Genomic DNA, 21,518 nt, shown 5'->3' on the forward strand with positions numbered 1-21,518 from the left:
AGAGGGCAGGAACTGGCAGACTGTGCTTTTCCCGTCGCTCTCTGATGACACTGCTCTAAGACGTTGCACCTAGAAAATACAAATCCTTAACATCTCACAAATTCTGTGTGCCAGGAATGGGGCACAGCTTAGCTGGGTACCTCTGCCTCAAGGTCTCTGTGAAGCAGGGGCTGCAGCTCTATTGTGGCTCGACTCGTGGAGGGTTTGCTCCCAAGTTCACTCACATGCATGTTGACGGGGTTTGTTTGGACTGAAAGTCTGAGTTCCTGCCTGTCTGTTGGCCGATCATTCCCTCCATTCTCTCCTATGGAACATCTTCATAGGACAACTGAAAACATGCACACTTGCTCCCCCAGTTCCAGAGATATAAGATGCAGAGAGAGAGAGAGATGGAAACAGAAGGAGGGAAAGACAGAGGAGACTAAAGCCAATGAGTAAGAAGGAAGGGCCAGGCTTTTTGTTCTTAACCCTGGGTTGCAGGCCATCCCATCACCTTGGCTGCATTCTATTCAGAAGGCAGTTCCTGACCACTTGTGGTTCCACAAGGACGTGCACAGCAGAAGACAGTGAGCACCAGGAGCCATAGTGGAGGCTGCCCACTACAGAGGCCGACACAAGGCACTTGGGTCTGATTCTAAGTCAAACAGGAGACCGTGCAAGGTTCATGCCAGTGAATGGAAATATCTGAATTTCCCCTAATTTCCATCTCTTAGAGGTGCAGACCTGGAAACGAGGCCCAGAGAGGCAGTGACTTTCTCAAGGTCACAGAGCTGGAACCCAGTCCTGTTTTGAGGGGTACTCCACACTACATCCCACCCCTTCTTGTCATTCTTTCATCTCTAAGTGTGTGCATCAGACACATGCAAACCAGACCACAGGTGTTGTCGCTATTGTCTGTTCTACACCTGAGGATGTCCCGAGGGAGCTATTTCTGGCCTCGTCCCCATCGTGCAGGTTGGGTGATTGAGGAGGCCCTGGGAGGCCCAATGGCATTTCCAGGACACAGAGCTTGTAGGAAAAAAGAGGTCGGAACTCAGCTGCATGTCCTCAAGCTGGAGCACTGGTTCCATCTCAAGGTCCTGTGTTGGGATCTGTGCTGGCTATTTGTGTACAGTTCTGGAGGTGACATGGGCAAGGAGGGTGAGCAGCCAAGATCCCAGAGAGGTTTTGGGTGGGTGTGATTGAAGGAAGGGGCCCAGGTAAGGGAACCTTGAGGAAGTGACCTCACTTCCTTGGAGACAGACTCCAACAGAACTTAGCACACTGGTCTCCAGGCGCCCACATTCTAGACATAACATCCTATCGAGCCCACTTGAGTGGTGACACTGAAGACAAGAGGATGTTCTATTGCTGTCTCCCGAGTTGTGGAGGCTCTGGCTTCAGGAAAGCCAAGAAAAAGAGCCTTTTCAGTCACTATAGACACTGGCTTGGCCCTCACCTGCACCACCTCTGTCCAATTGGCAGGAGGAGCACTCAGGTAACACAGGGAAAGCCAACCGGGTTAGGCCACAACTGGATGCCACCCCCACACCCCTCTGAGCCTACTTGTCTGTCGGAGGGGAGTGAGAGATGGATGGCGGGGCAGAGCGGGGACCCACCCTGGGTAGGAGCTGTTCACTCGGTGTTGGAAGCCTGGCAGTGTGTCATGTTCCCAGCCTAGGTGGTGGCTAGAAGGATGGGAGAGTGGGTGCTGGGAACCAAGCTCCTCTAGCCATAGGTTAGTCCCGATCCATCCGGTTGTCATATGATTCCCTCCCTGGCTGGAGGTCTATGCAAATGCTGCTCGGTACCTGATCTGTGCTGGGGTTACCTCCTGTGGCCAAGTCGAGGCAGGCCCCTGAGACCTCCCGGCCCAGCTCTCGGTCACTGTCTTTGCAGAGCTGCATGCAGGAGGTGGTCGAAGAGCTGACGGATGGCTTCGGGTACTCCATCTCCCTGGACAGGGGCCAGCTGCACCGCACCACCATCAATCACCTGGGCTGCTCTGAGGTGAGAGTGGGCACGGAGGGGTCTTCCCACCCAGAACCTTGAGATGACCAGTGCAGGCCCAGAATAAAAACTCAAACTGCCCATCTCCTGGGACCCTAACAGGGCTGTCCCCCCTGAGTGTCCCACAGTCCCATTCCCAAAGGAATCTGGACTTCCGCTCCTCCCCACCAGCTGCATAGGAGGGTAGGAGGGCACTCTCTGCATTTCCCTAGGAAGATTAGAGAAAACGTTGATGTCGTTGTCACTTCCCAATAGGCCCTGAGTATCTTTGAATTTTGCCTTTTTTGGAAAATGGAACCTCGATAATGAGGGTCTCCAAACTCCCTTTAATGTAAGAGAAATAACCATCAGCGTGTTTTGGAAGTCAAAGGGATTCTCAGAACGTGTCACTGCCCTTTACACTGTTTCCAGACCTGGGAGGGGTGAGGTGGCCACATAACATTTCCCTCCGGGTCAGGGTCTGATGAAGCCTCAGGCAGTTAGAGGGGATGTCCCTCAGCCCCCAGTTTGGGCGGTCCTCAGTTCTGACCCACAGGACCTAGAGAAGCCACTTGGCATGCCAAAGCCTCTGTTCTCCTCTCTAGAGAGGGGTGTCTGTTGAGGATTCACTGGGCTGGTGCTCTGCACAGAGGGAGGTCTGTTGTCCCTCGGCGAGCAAATGGCCTCGAGGGAGCTCAATGTGGAATCCTTTGCAGGCTCAAAGTCAGATTGTACTTTGAAAGCCCAGAGCCTTGCTGAGTGTGGGAGCCCCTGTGTCTCCTGTCGCACACGTCTGGGAGGGGCTAGGAGTTCCTGTGTCAGCTGCAGACCTTGATAATCCTGGTGGTTTGCAGTTGTGGCCCTGACCCTGTGTCCTCCTCATCCCACCCAGAGTGAAGATGAGTCCACTCTGTCTGTCACTGAGGCCTGCAGGATGCGTGCCCTCCAGGCAGGCATGATGCAGAGGCTCTCAGAGACTGTGCTGCCAGCCTTCCCCAGCAGAGTCCTCTGCAGTGTCATCACCTCCCTCTGCAGCGACTCAGGCTCCAGCACAGCCCACCAGGTGCTGGACCAGCTGTTTCCCAGGTGACGGCCCACCTCCTCCTCAGCACAGTGGTGACTCTGCCAACTGCCAGCTTGTGTCTTGCCTTGGGAATGTCACCACATCTCTCTGAGCCTGAGTTGGCTCCTCGGAAACGTGGGGTGGGAGAGGATGAACTTGCTAGGCTTCTCCTAGGAATGAGTGGGATCAGCCCTTCAGGTGCTACCCTGGTGCCCGGCTCTGCAGAGAGGGTGGTGGGCCATGCTGTGGTTGCTGGTGGTGATTATTTCTCTGCCTCCCATGAAAAGTAGTCTTCCTCTCCCTTCACTGGCTTGTGGCTTTTTGAGTTTGGAAAAGCACCTGGAGAGCACCCTGTCAAGGAGTTTGAGATGCCATCCAGCTGGCCCTGGTGCTTGTCCTTGGTGTAGCCACTTAGGGATCTCTAGGCCCGCAGAGGGGCCACAGGCCCACTCAGACACCTGCGGTGGTTCTGGTTGGAGTTCATTTAACAATGTCTATGAAGGACGTACTGTGTGCAGGGCATCTGGACACACTAAGTGTCACTCAATAAATGAAGCAGACAGCCTCCCTGGGCCTCCTCTCTAATCTGAGAGTCAGTCACACTTGACATCATTCCTAGGTCCCATCTACCCTCCATCCCGGCTGATGCCCTCATCCCCTTTGGGACACATGGAGGCAGCTTGGCCCATTGCGTGCGGGATGCTGGAGGACAGGGCCACCTCCCAAAGTGAGTGGTCTTTGGGTCGAGAAGGAGGGCCTCCTGTCTCTAGCAAACAGGGTGCGGGGAGAGGATGGAGGCTGTGGCCGGGTCAGGCCTGGGAGAACCCTGCATCTCACCCATCTTGTGATTCCCATGGGAGGGCTGAGTTCTGATGGCTTCCACTCCGGCAGGACTGGACTCAAAGAGAGCTATGCATGGGTCCCAGGCCCCCTGAGAACCGGAAGGGAGGCTGGGCTGAGTTGCCTCCTAGAGACCCAATCCCAGCAGAGTCCCAGCTCATTCTGCCTCCCTTTCTCCACATCCACCCCTTGTGAGCACCACCGCCAGGTCCATAGTAGGAGGTGTGTGAGCAAGCTGCTCACAGATCTTCTCGAGTCTTCATTCCAGTGGCCCATTTGCATGGAGGGCTGGGGTGGGCTGTGTCCAGACCCTTGGGGAGGAGAGTGTGGGTGGGAAAAAGAGACTCTCACAGACTCTGTGTTCAACCTGCTGGATGAGCAGACCTGCCACAGCCAGGACAGCCAGCCGGGGCTCAGGGCTGGGATGGGCCCCTCCTCTGGAGGGGGAGGAGATGGCACAGGGGCCCAGATGCTAACAAGAGTGCCTTGGGAGGGTGGTGTTTAAGGAAAGGCCGGGCCACTGACTCTCTGGCCCATCTGCCTCCCTTCAGTGCTATCTATTTCCTGCTGGGAACCTGGCTGGGCCAAGGGCAGGATTGCAGGGAGCCCCTACAGTTTCCATGCTGGACCCTGCAGCTGGCCATTCTGCACGTCAGCTTTGGTGGCTCACATGTGGCGTGCCATGCCTACCTTCTGCCAGGACACCTGGAGCACCTGAAGGACATTGAGGCCAAACAGAAAGGTGAGGGGACTGGAGTCTGAGAAGACTGTCTGTGTTGAGGTTCATGGGCTAGAGTTCCCTTAAAGGCAGTGGAGTCCTTCCTGTCTTTGGAAAGGCACAGAAACTGTCAGGTGTGTGGGTGAAACTTTCTCCTTATCCTGCTGCAGAGCCAGCTCCAAAGCTCCTGCCACATCCAGAGCCAGAGCCGGAGCCAGAACCAGCCCCTGGGCTAGAGCCATCTCCAGCTCCAGCCCCACCACCCGTGGCAGAGCTGGAGCCAGCGTCACCTGCATCGGACCCTACAGGGCTGGAGGAAGGGGCACCATTAGCTTCAGCCCCAGTGCCAGCTCCTGAACTAGAGCCCACTGAACCCTGGGCTGTGACCACCGAAAACCAGCTGAGGGAGGAGAAGCTGAACATCTTGGACTTCCCTCCCCGGCTGGTGGCAGAGCAGCTGACGAGGATGGAGGCGGTGAGCAGCAGGGCTTGCAGGGCAGGGGGGCCCTGCCTTCCTGTGCCGTGAGCTGCCCCACACCTGCCATTCCCTGATCCAAAATCTGATGATCTGGGTCCACATTCCTGCTCCCCCGTTACCAACACTGCGACTTAGGCACTTTCTTAACCCCAAGAGCTCGCTGTCCCCACGTGCACAGCAGAGCCAGACACTAAGAGCACCTGCTGCACGGGGTGGCTGTGCCGATGAATGAGGTGGAACAGAGAGGAAGTTGGGCAGGGTCTGGCCCTTTGGTGCAGGAGGGAGCTCACTGAAGTGCTGCCAGGTCCTTGGGCCAATCACGCGTGTGCCCAGGGGGCCTTCAAATCCTCAGCACGTATCAGGCATGTGATGTGTACTGACTCCAGCGGAGACAATCAGATAAAGCAGGTGCTTCTCCCTGCCTCAGGGGAATGTGCATGGGAATGGGGAGTGGGACCCAAGGGGGACTGTGATGGGTGGAAGATGTCCCTTGGGGTGGCCTGTGAGGGCTGTGTTCTGGAGCTTGGAGGAAGTGAGATGGGGCTGGGAGCAAATGCCCTCCCTTCTGCACAGCACTGTGTCCCGGGTCATCTTGTGCTGAGACCTTCAGTGGACACAGACAAAACCCAGGGAATCCCACACACCTCAGAGATCACATCCTCTTCTTCCTGAGCTCCCGCTCTGTCCTCAACCCGCCTGGGACTGTGGAGGACCATGGATGCCGAGCTGGGGTGAGGCAGTGCTGGCAACACTCTGAATCTTCCTCAGGAGCTGTTCAAGAAATTGGTGCCTGCCCACTCCCTGGGCTCCATCTGGTCCCAGCGAGACCACAGGGACCACAAGTACCTGGCACCCACCATCCATGACACTGTGGCACACACAAACACCTTGGCCAACAGTGTCATCGCTACGTGCCTCGGGGCCCTGGGCATGACAGCGCAGGACAGGGCCAGGATGGTGGAGCTGTGGATTCATGTGGCCGAGGTAAGTCATGGGAGGCCCATGGAGGCCCTGTCTGGAGTCATGGGAATTGCCTCTTGTTTCTCAGCTGTCGATATTGAAGTCTGTGGTCTGAGTCCCTGCACTGGCCCTAGACACTCCTGCCAGGGCCACACTGACCTTGACTTGAGGTCCTGGTGGTGGCAAGCTCACTTCCTTCCTGTGCTCCTTCCTTGTGTTCAGCTAAAAATCCTTATGCCTGGCAGTGTTACTCCTCAGGTCCCAGGTGTGCCCTCCCTGGGTTTCCTGGGCATCTGTCTCATCCAGGACAGGAGAAGTCCATGAGGGGACAGAATCCAGAGCTGGAGAGCTCCAGCCCCCACTCACAGCTCAATCTCTTCCCTTCCCTAGGGGTGCCTAGGCCTCAGAAATTTCGCATCCTTCCACACAATCCTTTCTGCTCTGCAGAGCCCTGCCATTAAGCGTCTCAAAGACACCTGGGGACAAGTGTCCAGGTGGGTAGGCTGCTCTCCATCCAAGCACCATGAGGGGGAGGTGGACCCTGCACCCAGCATTGGGTGGCCATGGCCCCCGCAGTCAGCTGAGACCACCTGGGAGAAGTGAATGCCTGGGACACGGACTGATCTGGTTCCTGGGTCTCTGAGCCTCTCAGGGCCCTTAGGCCAGCGGTTCTGCCCAGGAACTCATTTCCTTCAATATCAGATCCTGACTTGAGCCCAGTTGGAGATTCTCAAGTGTTTCCTTTGCAGCAACAGAAATCTCCATCCAACTGAAACCAAGAGTGTTCAAAACAGATCTATGTGGTAGATATGGGAATGGAGGCCCCAGGTGACAACAGGAGAGGCCCCTCCCCAGTCCCATGGGGACCTCGGGGCTCAGAGCAACCCAGTGAAATCCCTCATCCAGGCCCCAGGCTGTTTGGGTCTTCTGGGATCTCAAACAAATGGGATTTGCCCTTCAACCACCCCATAATCTTTCTTTCTTTCTTTCCCACTCCCCCAGGGAGAGCTCCTACACCTTTAAGAAGTGGTGCAGGGGACAGCAGCATGTGAGCAAGAGACTGTTCCTGAAGGTAACCTGGGGCTGGAGATCTGGGAGGAGGGGTGTGCGAGGGGGCCGGGAACATCCTGAGGGCATCCTAGGAAGTGAGGCTATGGTAAGGCCATCCTGGGGTTCAGAGATCCCTGTCGGTGGGGCAGGAAGGAGATGCCGCACGGCCACCACCAACACCCTCTGCCCTCTCCCTCCATGTCTCAGTTTGGTTATTGTTGGGACACACTCTGGGAGTGCAGAGGTCAGGACCGTGGTCAGTGGTGGGGCAGGGCGAGGGGTGAAGGCAGCAGGGACAGGGACTCTGGCTGGGACAGAGAGTGGCCTCTCCTCAGTGGGTCCTTGAGCAAGTCTCTGCCCCTCTGTGGGCCTCGGTCTCCTCCTCTGGGAAATGGAGGGAGATGACATGGTGCAGGCCTCACGGTGGGGTGATACCGTCCAAGGGAGGACAGGAATGGGAGGAGATTTGTGCTGGCTCCTCCTTGAGAGCTGAGGGGAGAGCAGTGATGACAGTCAGATGACAGGGAGTCCTCAGGAGAGCCCTGGAGGCAGGTGGAGTTCTCCCCACTCTTTCCTGATGAGGAAAGAGTCTCAGGGAGGCCTGGGCAGGCCCAAGGTCACACAAGAGTGAGTCCTGGAGCCAGGACTGGTCTAGAATCAGAGCACCCTGGAGGTGGGAACAGCATAGACAGCAGGGGACTGGAGCCAGATGGCCAGGGTCTGAGGTCAGGGGCCTTGAGGGACATGTGGAAGGGAGCAGGGCCTCTCTGACCCTGTCCTCGGCACTGACAGGAGGCGACCTCCGTGTTGGCCACTGCACAGAGGGGCCGCCATAGAGCCCGGGAGAGGCGGCAGCAGCAGGTGAGGGTGCCTGGGGGGAGGTGCCCAGGAGTCAGAAGAGAGGGTGCTCCCCCTCCCAGCTAGAGGCCTGCCCTAGGAGAGGGGCCTTCCTCCTCCAGCGTATCTGCTGTGGCTGCCGAGCCTGAAGGGCCTGCATTGGCAGTGAGCAGGAGGAGGCCTGGAAGGGCTGAGAGCAGGATGGTTTTGGGGTGGGGAGGGGCAGGGGCCACACTCCCTGGGATTGGCCCACACCCAGCCCTGGGACGTGACTGGGGGAGTTTGGTGTTCCTGGAGGGGAGGGGAGGAGGGCATTGTGTGTGGTGGGGGCTCCTGAGGGTCCTAGGCTACTGTACGTGGGAGCCTGGGGTGGGCAGGTGGCTGGGGTAAGGGGTTTCAGGGGAGGGTTCATGGGGTCACCTGAGTGCTGGAACTCATCACCGTCCCCACCTTCATGGATCAGGGTGTCATCCCCTCCCTCGAGATGATCTTCAGTTATCTGGAGCTGCTGCATGATGAGACGGATTATTATGTGGAGGTGAGTGAGCCTGGAGGTGGGGCCGTGGGATCAGGCTCCTGAGGGTTTGGGAGGAGAGAGTCCTGCCTGAGCCCTGAGCTCTCACACTTGGAAAGGTCCTCTGCAGAGCCTCCCAGCCTCCTGTGGAAGCCAGGGCATCAGGCCCATCTCAGCAATGAGTGATGGGAGGCTCTGCCTAGGCCGCCATCCAGGCTCCCAGGGCTGCTGAGGCTCAGAGCTGCCTGACTGTGTGGCCCCAGGAGGTGGTGTCTGAGCTGGACTCAGCCTCTCCCTCTGGCCCTGCCCATGAGGGAAGAGAAGTCGGGCCCCTCCCAGTCAGGAAGCACATCAGTGGCTGAGCTGTCCCTTCCTGCCTGAGGCCTCAGTCTCCCCATGTGTCATCAGAGAGGGTTAGATTACAAGGTCTCAGCTCCTCTGCCCCCAGGTCTGGAGCCCAGAGCCTGGCCCAGGTCCAAGTCCGGTCTCTGGAAGGGCCTGCCCACTGGCAGCAGTGCAACACTGGAAGGGGTGGGATGGGGGCTAGTTCTGGGCTAAGGGGGCTGTTTCTGATGGACTTCGGCTGTCTGCCTTCCAGGGCAATGTGCTCAGCTGTCGGAATGAGGTAAGGAGCTGCGGCCTCACTGTGGTGAGTGTGGGTGTGTGGGAATGAGAGAGCCCCCCTTTCATAACAAGCCCTCTAGCTCAATCCCTGGGGTCGGACATTTATTTGCAGAGTTTGATATACAGAGCTGGGGATCCTATGGTGTTGGCGGGTGGGGGAAGGGCTGGCATCAATGACCCCTTCCTGGTAGAGGATCTATTTCGGGCCAACTGTGAGAACAGGCACGTCCTGACTGGAATTGCAGGGAAGGAGAGTTCCCAAGTTGGCAAAGGCCCCACACTGGCTCCTTGTTCCCCTCCTCACCCCCTCCAAGAGCCCTGCAGGGTACCCCACCCAGGCCATGTCTCCATCCTGTCCTTCCTCTGTCCCAGGAATTCAAATTCATCAAGGACATCGAGATGGTCCAGAAGGCTGCAAATCTGTACACCGTGCAGCCCGATGAGCATTTTGGGGCCTGGTTCCAGGCCGTGGAGCCCCTGAGTGAGGAGGCGAGGTGAGGCGGGGCAGGAGTTGGGTGAGGGCAGGGCAGACTCTCTCTGCAGACCAGCTCCAGTGTCCATGGCCGTGGCTCCATGGTCAGCCTCAGATCTGGCTGCATGGCGACCCCTGGGGCACTGGGACTCCAGCTGCTAGGAGGCTCTGGGAGGCACAGCTCAGGCGTGGCTCCTGGGAGCCAACAACTCGACTCTGTCCTGTAGCTACAGCCTGTCCTGTCAGCTGGAGCCACGATACCAGTGGACCAGAAAGATTCGACTCTTCTTCACAGACAAGAAGAGCCACTCATCTTCCCGCCCAGGGCTGAGTGAGTGTCTGGACTGGCAGTGGCTGAATCCAGGGGCTCAGTACAGATTCAGGCCAAGTCTGGGCCAGGGGAGTCAGACAGCTGTGGTGCTGGGGCCCCAGCTCCACCGCTGAGCAGTCCTGTCATGGGCGATTCCCCTCGCATTTCTGGGACTGGTTTGTTCCTCTGTGAAGTGGGTGACACTAAATATCAGCCCCTGTGTCAGGGACATGGGGTGCTGTTGGCTGACTGAGCACTCAGAACCGGGGCTGGGGCACAGGGTACAGTGGGTGCGGGGAGGGGGGAGAGTATGCTGTGTTTCTGGGGGAGGCCCCCTAGGAAATTCCTCTCTCTATCCAGACACCAGGCCCCCAAATAAGAGCCCAGCGGTGGTGGCAGATGATGCTCCTGAGACCAGCTGAACTGCAGCAGGGACACAGCGGGGACACTCAGGTGCATGGGGCCACCTCTCAGAGGCTGATGTGAATAAAAACTTTGTGATCCATTTCCTGGGGTCCCTGAAGGCAACAACGGAGTGGACGATCCCCCCATCTCCCTCACACATTTTCCCCAGCGCCTATTTCCCTCTTTGGAGGGGCCATGTTTTTGTTGTCAATGATAAATGCTAAGTTTGGGTATTCTATTAAATTTCTGTTTTTTTCTCAGCCTGGGGGTGGACATGTGGTTCTTTCGCTCTCTGTGCTCATGAAAATGAGATCCAGAATCTCACATTCCTCCTTGAATTCAGAAACCTCGCAGAGTCCTCAGCTCAGGGCATGTGATGAAGAGAGAAGTGCCAGTGCCGTCCCTGGCTGCTGAAGGACATTCCCGTGTCCCCCTCACTCAGAGGACAGGATCATTGCAGTGTGGTTCACCTGGTCCTGGAGCAGAAGCAGCCCCTCCGATCTCCCGGGGCTGAGACGTTGGAGGGACTTTCTCTGGCAGAACAACAGCCACGGAAACGGGGGTGTCTTTAAAAGTAGCACTTGCTTGGGGCCAGCCCAGTGGTGCAGCGGTTCAGTTCCCATGGTCCCCTTTGACCGCCTGAGGTACGCTGGTACAGATCCTGAGTGCGGACCTAAGCATCCCTTGTCCAGCCACGCTGTGGCAGGTGTCCCGCATATAAAGTAGAGGAAGATGGGCACGGATGTTAGCTCAGGGTCAGTCTTCCTCAGCAAAAATAGGAGGATTGGCTGCAGATGTTAGCTCAGACCTAACCTTCCTCAATAGCCAAAAAGCTGGCCCTGGCCTGTGCCTAGCACAATTCCTGCCCAGGACCGTGGCTGCCTTTCTGCACTTGGAGGACGAGGGAACATTTTCCCAGTTCCTCTTGCCCAAATGAGGAACTTGTTTTCTGATTCAGCCCCTGGAATTGCATCCACTGTAAGTGGGGAAAATCCTGTAAAACCTCAAAATGTGCACGTGGAGAGGGCGAGGCTAGAGGAAGGTCCTGTGCAAAGGGACTAAGGGCAGGCAGGACCCTCCCTCTCTGGGCCCCTCTAGGGTCTCCCTGTTCACCTTTGACCTGGGCTTGGTCCTCCTGGGATTCGGGTCCATGACTCTGATTCCCACTTCCTGCTTATTTTCTCTCCAAGGGGAAAGATTGGGGAGGCAGATTTTAGCGCCACAGCTGGGTCTCCCTCCACGAACCTGGTGCTCCCTGTGAACTAGGATTTTCAGCATCCCTGCACTTCCGCATGCAATTCTCTCTTAGGGCAGAAATTCCCTAGATGCCCCTAGCCTTTCTGTCAGGTCCATCATGGCCACTCCTTCCAGGCTGGATCTGATGGATCCCAGGTGAGCTCTGGTTTTCCAGGATAACAGACCATCACCCTGACCAGGAATGACCCCACAGTGTTCCTTGCTGCCCAGGGTGACCTCTGGGCCCGTGTGGTTCTCAGGTCCATGGACTTGGACAATCACCAGTTTACACACTCTGGTGTAATTTGACTGGCTTTTCCGAAAGTGGCAGCTGGGCCCGAGCCCATGAAGCATGTAGCCCCTGGGGTGACTGGAGTCTTTTCCACAGTCTTGGCGGTGGTTCTGTCATCGAGGTGTGAACCTTTCCTGTTGGGAAGTTGGAAAGATGAGGCCTAAGAAAGGTGTGAGTTGGGGGTCCTGCGGGCGATGCCACCAAACTAATGTTCTGTGGGTGTGCATGGACACAGCCTCACCAAGTATAATCCGGAAATGCTCCCCATGTGGGTGTCCAACAGACACTGGTCTGGCTCAACCGGAGAACCCGCCTGAGAACCAACAGCTAAAGGGTGACCTCCCGGCCTTTCGAGCTTCATCCCCAGGAAACACCATGTAAGCAAGGAGCAGATGAATCGCTTGTCACTTCTGAGTTATCCCCTCCTTCCTGATCACTGCAAGTGTCACTCAGACACTTGGCAGGCCGGACTCTGCCAGGGAGGCCATCTCAGGACAGCCAGAATCTGAGGATCAATCCTGGTTCCCGGCAGCCCAGGTCCTTGCTGATGCGGCACAGCCACCCAGGAAAGAGACTTGCCAGAGGAAGGTGGGGAAGGCTGTGCTGTCCCTCCAGGAAGAAAGAGTCGCGGCAGGTCCCAGGGCTAGTCCAGGGCTGGGATGAAGGCACGGGTGTCCCACGAGTGTCTCCTCCAGGACTGGGGTGCTCCTGAGAGCCAACCCGGCAGGTAGCAACATTCAGTAAGTCACGTGGGTACAGCTGTGGCAGAGGAGGGACAATTTATCCCATCTTTGGGTTTCCAAATTGGAAATTGTTTGCTGAAGTCCATGAGTAAAGCAGTTAGAAAATCTGGATGACATGTTAATTTTTGAAGGAAAGTATGAGTTACCAAAACTGGCTTCCCAAGAGCTAACTAAAGGGAAGAGAAAATAACAATGTGAATCTCTTGAAATCCCTCAGGTGCATATAGTGTCAGAGAGAAATCATCAGAATATTTGAGGAACTGGAAAGCAGGGTTCTGTTTAAACTGTTGCAGGTGTAAGGTGGGGATGGGTGCTTGCATCTTGTCTTCCAGTGTAAGTGAAAACAAGATCACATTAGGAGTGAACTCAGTCTTTCCAAAGTGGTGTCAGACATGGGATTGTACTCCTCACTCACGTCCCTCAAGAATATCTTGCCACGTGGTCCATTCATTGATGCATCTTCCATTTACAGGAGCTAACAAAAAAATCTGTCCCATTGACAGCCATACCATCCAGTTAAATTCCACCTCACCCAACTCACAGTGTCCCGCAAGCCTCTCTTGGTGATCTGTCTCATCACAGTGAGGGATTCATGCCAGAGTATTCCAGAACCTTGGGAACCATATTCATACCACCTCCAATTGCCAAGACAGGAGGGTCTCTGGGGAAATGGGAATGGGAAACCTGACTCTCAAACACTGCCTTTCCCTTGGCTCGCCTTAGGATTTCTCCCTGAATGACATGATTGCCCCATTCACCTGACTGCTGCCCCCTCGGTTTTGGTGGCTCTGGAAGAGGTACCAAGATGTACTGGCCTTTCCTTCACCATTGAGGAGACCAATGAGAACCCTTCTTGACTCCTCAACCTGCCCTTAGGTTTTGATGTGTACACTGCCTGTCCCAGTGACCACAAGACCTTGGAGACCACTCTGACTCTCCTTAGGGAATTGAACTCTCTCTAACTACAACCACCAGACTAGAGCAAAACTGGGGCCACTGTTTTAGGAACAACTTCAGCATTTGCAGCTAAGGTTGGAACACTTCTGGAGATCTACCAAAGCCCCTGGGTAAGGGGTCTGGATTCTGGAGAGAGAGATTCCGGTCTTCACCAATGAGTTCTCTCATCCAATCATAGGGAAAGGCAGAAGCTCTACGTATGTCATCCCAAGGACTTCTCAGTTTGTGAGATTATTAACTGCGTTGGGAAGGAAGATGAGGGTGAAGAAGAAGTGCCATGGAAACATTGAGACTCAGCCCAGGGTCATGCTCAAGGCCAATGCATCCACCGCACTGCTCCTGGGAACATTGGCTGAGGACAGCTCACAGCTCTTTCCCTCACAGGACATGCCCACAGCATAGGGAACCGCCTAACCTTAGGACACAGTCCTCTCGAGGGACAGCCAGAGGCCCATGTCTGGCTGATAAGGGAATAAGAAGCCTGGTCTCAATTTGGGACAACACCAAAGGGCTGTCCCAGCTCCAGAGATCCTTGAGAGTTGGCAGAGACTCAGTGGCAACTGTCTTGGCCTTCAGCTTCTCCTTCAACTATCCCCGCCTTGCTAACTTCCCATAGGGATATCTCCCCAGAACGCTTCCCTAAACCTTCCACATGGAATCCTCCCCCTCACAGTCTCTTTCCAGGGCTCCATCTGTGACAGGCAGTAATCAGGAGACATTAATGCAGAACACAGCAGCATGAGATTCGGCAAATGCTGTTCTGGAAGAATGATCTGTTAGACAATCTGAGAGGGTAGGTCATTGTAATCTCCAGGATAACTTAGGTAATGCTCTGGTAATAAATGCAACAATTGAGAAATTCATGACTAAAGATGTATTTCTCCTCAGATTTACATCATACATTGATAGTTGAGGTGAAGGGACCCCTGCTTCCTAAGTCACGTGGGGCAAGGCTGATGGAGGCCCCACGATCTTGTTGGTACACCATCTGAAACTGATGCCTTCTTCAGTTGCCACCAAAGGACAGAAAGAGAACCTAGGGTCTTACACCTCCTCTTTTATTCTTTGGCTTAAAAGTGATGCCATTGGTTGGAAGGTGCCACATATCCTTTCCAAAACCAAGAGGTCTAGGAAACATAGTCTTCTGTGTGCCAGAGTGAAAGCAGAAGTGGATGCTGGCCACCACACTCTCTTTCTTTTCACCAAAGGATATGATTGCTTTCCCTCTCACATAGAGAATTAACTCACCCTCTTTCCCAAGGAGGACATCTGAAGACCCGGTAGACTCAGAAACCCTAGCTGACCCTTGGGCTAATGGGACAAAGACTTCAGGGACCACACATGACAAAGAATACAGAACTCGCAGGAGTGGATCAGAAAATTCACTAAAGAAATGAACAAGGACTATTGTAATAAGCAGAAACAAGAAACGCTGGGGATGGGGAGAACCTGACATCCTCAATTGTCACATCATCCTATTCCAAATACTCAGTCTCCTGCAAGAAGTTGCAGGGCATACAAAGGGACAAAGAAGGATGGCTCATACAGAGGAAAACTTCATGATTAGAAGGGGCCCTTGAGGAAGCACTGAGGGGTTACTGCAGAAACTTTTGTCTGCTTGCTGCTATTCACATTCCTGTGCTGAGCCTATGTCTTCATAAGCTTGTCGCGGGGATGCTGAACAGCTCTGTTTCAGGGTAAGACAGAGTCAGAGGGCATGGATACCAGCACCTGATTTGTCTATTCTCTTCTGTCTTTCTCCATGACTATATCTACTGTCTCATCTTGCTTTACAAGCAAAACCTGGAAAACCTACCAAAGCAATTATTTTTGGGTTTTTCTACCAATAGTACAGAAAATATGGCTGTTACTTTTGGTGCTGAAACTCAATTTTGTGGAGCAAATTTCAACCTGAATTTGAAGTTTGTTTAAAATAGTTAAACATAGTATAACCATATGACCTGGCACTTCCACTCCTAGATATTTACCCCCTAACATCGAACACAGGTGTACAACCAACAATTTGTCTAGGAATATTCACATCAGCCCTGTGCATAATAGTCCAAGGTGCAAGGTCCATCAACTGATGAAGGGAGAAACAAAAATGGGGACATCCATGCAATGGGATATGAATCAGCCATGGAAAGAAGTGAACTGCTGATGTGTGTATAATCTTTAAAAACACTATGCTAGTGAAAGAAGGCAGACACAAAAGGAGAAATCTTTATGTTTCTATAGATACGAAAAGTCCAGAAAAGGCAGATCAATAGATAGAATGTCCCTTCCTGGTTGCCAGAGGCTGGGCGTAGGGTGGAATGGGGAGTGGCTGCCTAATTTATATGGGGTTTCCTTTAGGATGATGAAATCTTGTGGTCCAGACAGCAGTGATGATTGCACAGCACTGGGAATGTCCTAAACCCCACTGAATTGTGGGTGATTCACCTTTTCACAGTGAATTTTACGTGACGTGAATTTTACCTTAATTTAAGAAAACAATACAGAGTTCATTAGCTCCCACAACAGAGTGTCAAGAGCCCCTGTGGCTCAAGGATGAAAGGGCTCTATCAACAACCTCATGACTACTCCAGGAGTGGTAGATTTTCATTTTCTCTCATAGTGAGAGTGTTCTGTCCATTGTCACAAGACTATTCGATTCTTGGCCCCAAATGTCCAAAGACAGTGAAAGAAAATATGCCCTGTCATACCCCTTTTCACTAGACAGGGCTTTCCTTCCAGAAGCCCCAAGGGAACTTTCTGGGTCAGGGTTGCAATCCAGCCCATCACTAAGCTACACTTTGAGCAGTGACAGGATTGCATTCAATTCCTTCCCCACTGTTCTCAGGTGAGAAGAAAAGGTCATGTCGCCTGAGTCCATGAGATGGGAAACACCCAAACCAAACTTAGGTTCTAGCAAGGAGAAAGCCATCAGTACACAAATAACTCCCTGTTCTAGGATTTAATTTTCTTATTAATAGACTTCACTTTTTAGAATAATTTTAAGTTTACAGAAAAATTCTTCATGGGGCTGGCTCAGTGGCATAGTGGTTAAGTTTGTATGTTCCACTTTGGTGGCCCGGGTGTCCCAGGGTTGATCCCGGGTGCAGACCTATGTACCACTGATGAAGCCATGCTGTGGTGGTATCCCACATACAAAATATAGGAAGATTGGCACAGATGTTAGCTCAGCAGCAGTCTTCCTCAAGCAAAAAGAGGAAGATTAGCAATACATGTTAGCCCAGGGCCAATCTTCCCCAGCAAAAAATAAAAAAAATAAATATATATATATATATATATATATATATATACAGCAGACAGCACAAGTTCCAATATCCTCCCTCATACCCCAGTTCACACACACTTTCCCTTGTCATCAATATCTTGCATTTGTGAGATACATTGGTTATATTTGATGAGCCAACACTGATACAATATAAAGTAAACAGCTTATATTAGGGTTCACTCTGTGTGTTTTATCTTTAATGGGCTTTGAAGAATGTATAAGGACATCTATCCACTGTTACAGTATCATACACCATAATTTCTCTGCTCCAAAATTCCTCTGTGCTCCTCCTATTCATTCCTCCCTCCCTCTGCCCAAGTCCTGGTAACTACTGAAGTTTTTACCATCTCCTTGGTTTTGCCTTCTCCAAAATGGCACATAATTGGAATCATACAGTGTGCAGCCTTTTCCAATTGGCTTCTTTTACTAAGAAATGTGCATTTAAGATTCCTCCATGTTTTTTTCTTGGCTTGATAATTCATTTCTTTTCTATTGTTGAATAATATTCCATTGTTTGAATAGACAACAGTTTGTTTATCCATTTACCACTTGGAGGGCATCTTGTTTATTTGCCATCTTTTCCAATAATGAATAAAGCTGACATAAACATTCAACTGTAGGTTTTGTGTGGATATATGTTTTCAATTCATTCAAGTATATACCAAGGAGTGAAATTGCTGGATCTTAGGGCAAGAATGTCTAGCTTTGTAAGACACTTCCAAACTCTCCTCCAAAGTGGCCGCACTGTCTTGCATTCCCAACAGCGATGGATGAAGTTTCCTGTTGCTCCATGTCTGCCTCAGCATTTGCAGTTGTTAGTGTTCTGGGTTTTGGCCGTTCTAATAGGCCTGTACTTGTATCTGATTGTTATTTCTAATTTGCATTTCCCTGATGGAAAGGATGTTGAGCATCTTTCTGTGTGCTCATTTGCCATCTGTGTATGAAAGGGCAGAAACAGAATGGACTGCAGGAACAGAGATGGCTGGGATGACAGGAAGGTGGAGGCAGAGATGATCTTCAGGGCTGACTAGGCACTGACTATGCCCTCTGTCAGATAAATTGTGGTCTACCTAACATTGAGTTTTGAGTGAAAACTCCATAGTATCTGGTTGTGCACACATATATCTTATTGAGGCTTGAGTTTTTATATATGTTTTTACTGAAAGATGCCGTAAGCCCTATGTATAAACAGGTTGCTGTACAGTGTCCAGCTGCCACGTGACGCCCAAGCTTAAGCAGAACGAAGGAGAACACATTGAGTCTGGAATGGGAAAAGATAGTCCCACAAGAGGTGACAAGTCCAGCACAGGCTGTGCAGACTCCTTACCTCTTGGTGAGGAAGTGTTCCCCGCCCAAGACTCCTTCCTAAGTGGCCCAGCAGGTGATGACAGTGTCAGAGATGATGAGAGTCTATCTTGAGTGGATGGTGTCTGCCATGCAAGCAGCATGTGTTGCCTATCACCAGAGGCAGAAACCCAAACACTTCTGCCACTGCGTCTTAGTATTGGAGTCTCCAAGGAAAACACAATGCAGCCAAGCACTGGGTGGAACAATGCTTTACTCACATAGAGGAGACAGAGCAAGATCAGTTTCAGTGGTAGGCAGTGGTCCCCCATGGCCAGTGGGTTCCTCCTGGCAGCTGAAGCAGTGCAGCTGGCCTGCACACACCCTTCTCATGCTGTAGAAGAAAGAACCTGACCCCCTCTGCAAGGGACAAGTATAGCAGTGGAGTTGGCCAGCTGCCACGTGACGCCCAAGCTTAAGCAGAACGAAGGAGAACACATTGAGTCTGGAATGGGAAAAGATAGTCCCACAAGAGGTGACAAGTCCAGCACAGGCTGTGCAGACTCCTTACCTCTTGGTGAGGAAGTGTTCCCCGCCCAAGACTCCTTCCTAAGTGGCCCAGTGAGGGTCCACAGACCACATGAGCTGGATTGCCTCTCCCGGCAGTGTCAGTGGCAGCCAATGCCTCTCCCATTACGCATTTTCATTTTGCATTTGCCACCAGAGAGAGCCCTGAGAGGAGCTACATCTCTTTTATCTCTTGGAGGACACTTCATTCCTGAGAAGTTTCCGTATTCTTGGCTAATTGGGTTCATAATCTAATCATTTTTATATTTGTGTATGTAGCATGCGCAGTATCCCCTCTCTAATGCTCAGTTCACTTGCAACACTGGAGGTGCTTACTATTATATTTCTATTTTAGAGCTGAAGATTCTGAGGTCAGAAGAGATTACATAACATCTACGAAGTTATTACGTTTACTAAGTGCTGAAGCCATGTTACCAGGTCAGACAAGCTTCCTTCAGAGCTGACCTTTTTAACCTCTAATGACTTCTTGTAGAAAAGAGAAGAGTGAATGCAGGTTCTTTCTCAAGATCATTGATTGAGGGAGTTCTTTGAAAATAAAACAAAAAGCAACGCCTTCGTGTTAGGAAAAAACCTTACAGTTCTCCTTTACCCGGTGTCTCATCTTAATTTTCACACGGAACACCTCACTTCACCAAATCTGTGTGGGTTTTCCCCACACCAAGCAATTCCGTGGACACCAGCTGGGCGTTCTACAATTTAACCTCATTCTGACACTCTGTAGCTGGAGATAGCGTCAGATCCCACTGGTTGAGGGCTCAGTCCCATGACACTGCCCCCCACTTCAGATGCCAATGGCAAGTAGTAGGTCCCCAAGTTACCCACATTTTCTGTCCAATTTAGCTACAAATCAGAGGTTACCACAACTTCCTCCTCAGGTTCGATTAATTTTCTAGAGCAGTTCACAGAACTCAGGGAAACATTTATATATGTTTACCAGTTTATTGAAGGATATGATGAACGATACAGATGAACAGCCTAATGAAGAGACACACAGGCTCAGGTTGGGGAGGGTCCCGAACATGAGAGCATCTGTCCCTGTGGAGTCGGGATGGATCACCCCCACTGTAGACAGATGTGTTCACCAACCTGGAGGCACCCCAAAGCCCATAGTATTGGGATTTCATGGAGGCTCCCTCACATAAGCATGACCGCTTATTAACTCCACTTCCAGCCCCTCCTCTCTCTCTAGAGAAGTTGGAGGAGAAAGGGGGGATGGAAATCCCAAGCTTCTAATCACAGCCTGGTCTTTCTGGTGTCCAGCCTGCATCCAAAAGCCATACAGGAGCCCACCCAGAGTCGCCTAGTTAGAACAAAAGAAGCTTCTATTGCTCTTGGCACTTAGGAATTTACCAGTGTTCCAGGAGCGCTGTGTCAGGAACTGTGGGCAGAGACCTATCTATATTTCCTATTATCTCACAACGTTTTTTCCATTTCACATTACTGTCTCCAGATACTGACTGTCGATACAGCACATGTTTGCACCCTTCTCTGCTGTATTAAGCCTGGGTGGGCTTGACTGCTCCCAGAGGCCACAGACGGGGAAGCGTCCGTAATCTGTAACGCCTGTTCATGAGTATCTGACTACAAATACTCTGCTCCTCAGGCATATGCAGACATGGATAAACTGCAGCCAGAGGCTCAAAATCCGGAAAGAAGGGGCTATTAGAAGCTGAATCCCTATAGAGGATAGAGGGGGGAAGAATTTTCCCTCTATTCTTCTAGGTTCTTCTGGCTGTTCTAAGAGTTAAATTGACATAAGACAGAAAAAAGGAGAAAAAGAAAACAAAGTTTAATAACATGTATGCATGGGAGAAACCTAGGAAAACTGAGTAACTCACCAAAATGGCTGAAGCCACCACCTTAATTACCAACTCAAGCTGAAGACACAGGGGATGTTGGCGGTGGGGGTTTGGGACTTCCAGGGGCAATTCATGTGGAGATGGAAAGTAAATGTTTGGTAAATAATTGTTTGCCGTACCTGGCAGAGACTTTGGAGACAGAGAGGACTGTGATCCACCGGGCCTTGCTGGGTTCCTCGCTGTCTGTCACACCTCGTTCATATCACACTGTAGTTTCCATGGTAGGAGTTCCCTCCTGGAACAGGCCTTCCATCTAGAATTCTTTTAGGCAGTTATGGGGAAGGTCAAAGTCTTTTGCTCTTAAAAATAACCAAGCCAAAGAGAGACATTTTGGGGTAGCAAATTCTGCTCCCCTACAGTAGTTAGATTCATGAGGATCTGGAGCAAATGGGAAATGTAAAGTTCTCCTCAAAGGAGGCCCACATTTTAGTTATCAGCATTATTACATATTTAAGTATGTAATGCATACATAGCACAACCGTTCAAAAGGCAAAAGGGGTCAGCAAACTTTCCTTCCAAGTGCTCAGACACACAGTAGTTCACTTCAGAGAGAACAGTGCTTTAATTTTGGTGTGTATCCTTGCAGAGAAGTTACTTTCATATACAAATAGGCAGATGCTGAAAATACACACACCTACCTATAAGCGTATATAAATATATAGGTCTATACTATGTTAATATGCAATCTCAAATACATATATGCATTTCTAAGTATTTATCTTTTTCTTCACACACATGTGGTTCCAAATCAGTACATTAGACGTGTCATCATTTCCCACAGCTTCAAGTTAGGTCACAGTATGTGTGGCTGCACCCTAGGCTAAATAACCCATCTTCTACTAACACGCATTAAGGATTTCTCTGTATTCTTACAAGCAGCGCTCCAATTATTAAAACTGCGTAAACTACAGTTTGCATCTATCTAGGCTTACACGTAAGTTAAATTTTCAAAAGTGTATTTTCTGTGTGCATTTTCACTTGTGATGAGTTTTCACTTGAGTGTCTTTTCACTTGAAAAATTTCTCATGGTGACTGTACCA

At 51.7% G+C, this 21,518-nt stretch overlaps 1 protein-coding gene across 1 annotated transcript; it reads left to right on the plus strand.

The window, feature by feature from the left end:
- Window positions 1–1,316: 1,316 nt before the first annotated feature.
- Window positions 1,317–10,499, plus strand: LOC138922858 (ral guanine nucleotide dissociation stimulator-like). The gene is made up of 15 exons (XM_070259312.1): window positions 1,317–1,477; window positions 1,879–1,989; window positions 2,861–3,054; window positions 3,651–3,758; window positions 4,423–4,613; window positions 4,760–5,064; window positions 5,836–6,051; window positions 6,418–6,521; window positions 7,030–7,099; window positions 7,870–7,938; window positions 8,378–8,452; window positions 9,027–9,053; window positions 9,425–9,546; window positions 9,752–9,855; window positions 10,195–10,499. Exons 1-15 carry the CDS (start codon window positions 1,340–1,342, stop codon window positions 10,254–10,256), a joined length of 1,896 nt encoding a protein of 631 aa, XP_070115413.1. The 5' UTR covers window positions 1,317–1,339; the 3' UTR covers window positions 10,257–10,499.
- The last annotated feature ends 11,019 nt before the right edge of the window (window positions 10,500–21,518 follow it).

This window comes from Equus caballus, unplaced genomic scaffold, assembly GCF_041296265.1.
Source record: "Equus caballus isolate H_3958 breed thoroughbred unplaced genomic scaffold, TB-T2T haplotype1-0000016, whole genome shotgun sequence".
Classification (NCBI taxonomy): domain Eukaryota; kingdom Metazoa; phylum Chordata; class Mammalia; order Perissodactyla; family Equidae; genus Equus; species Equus caballus.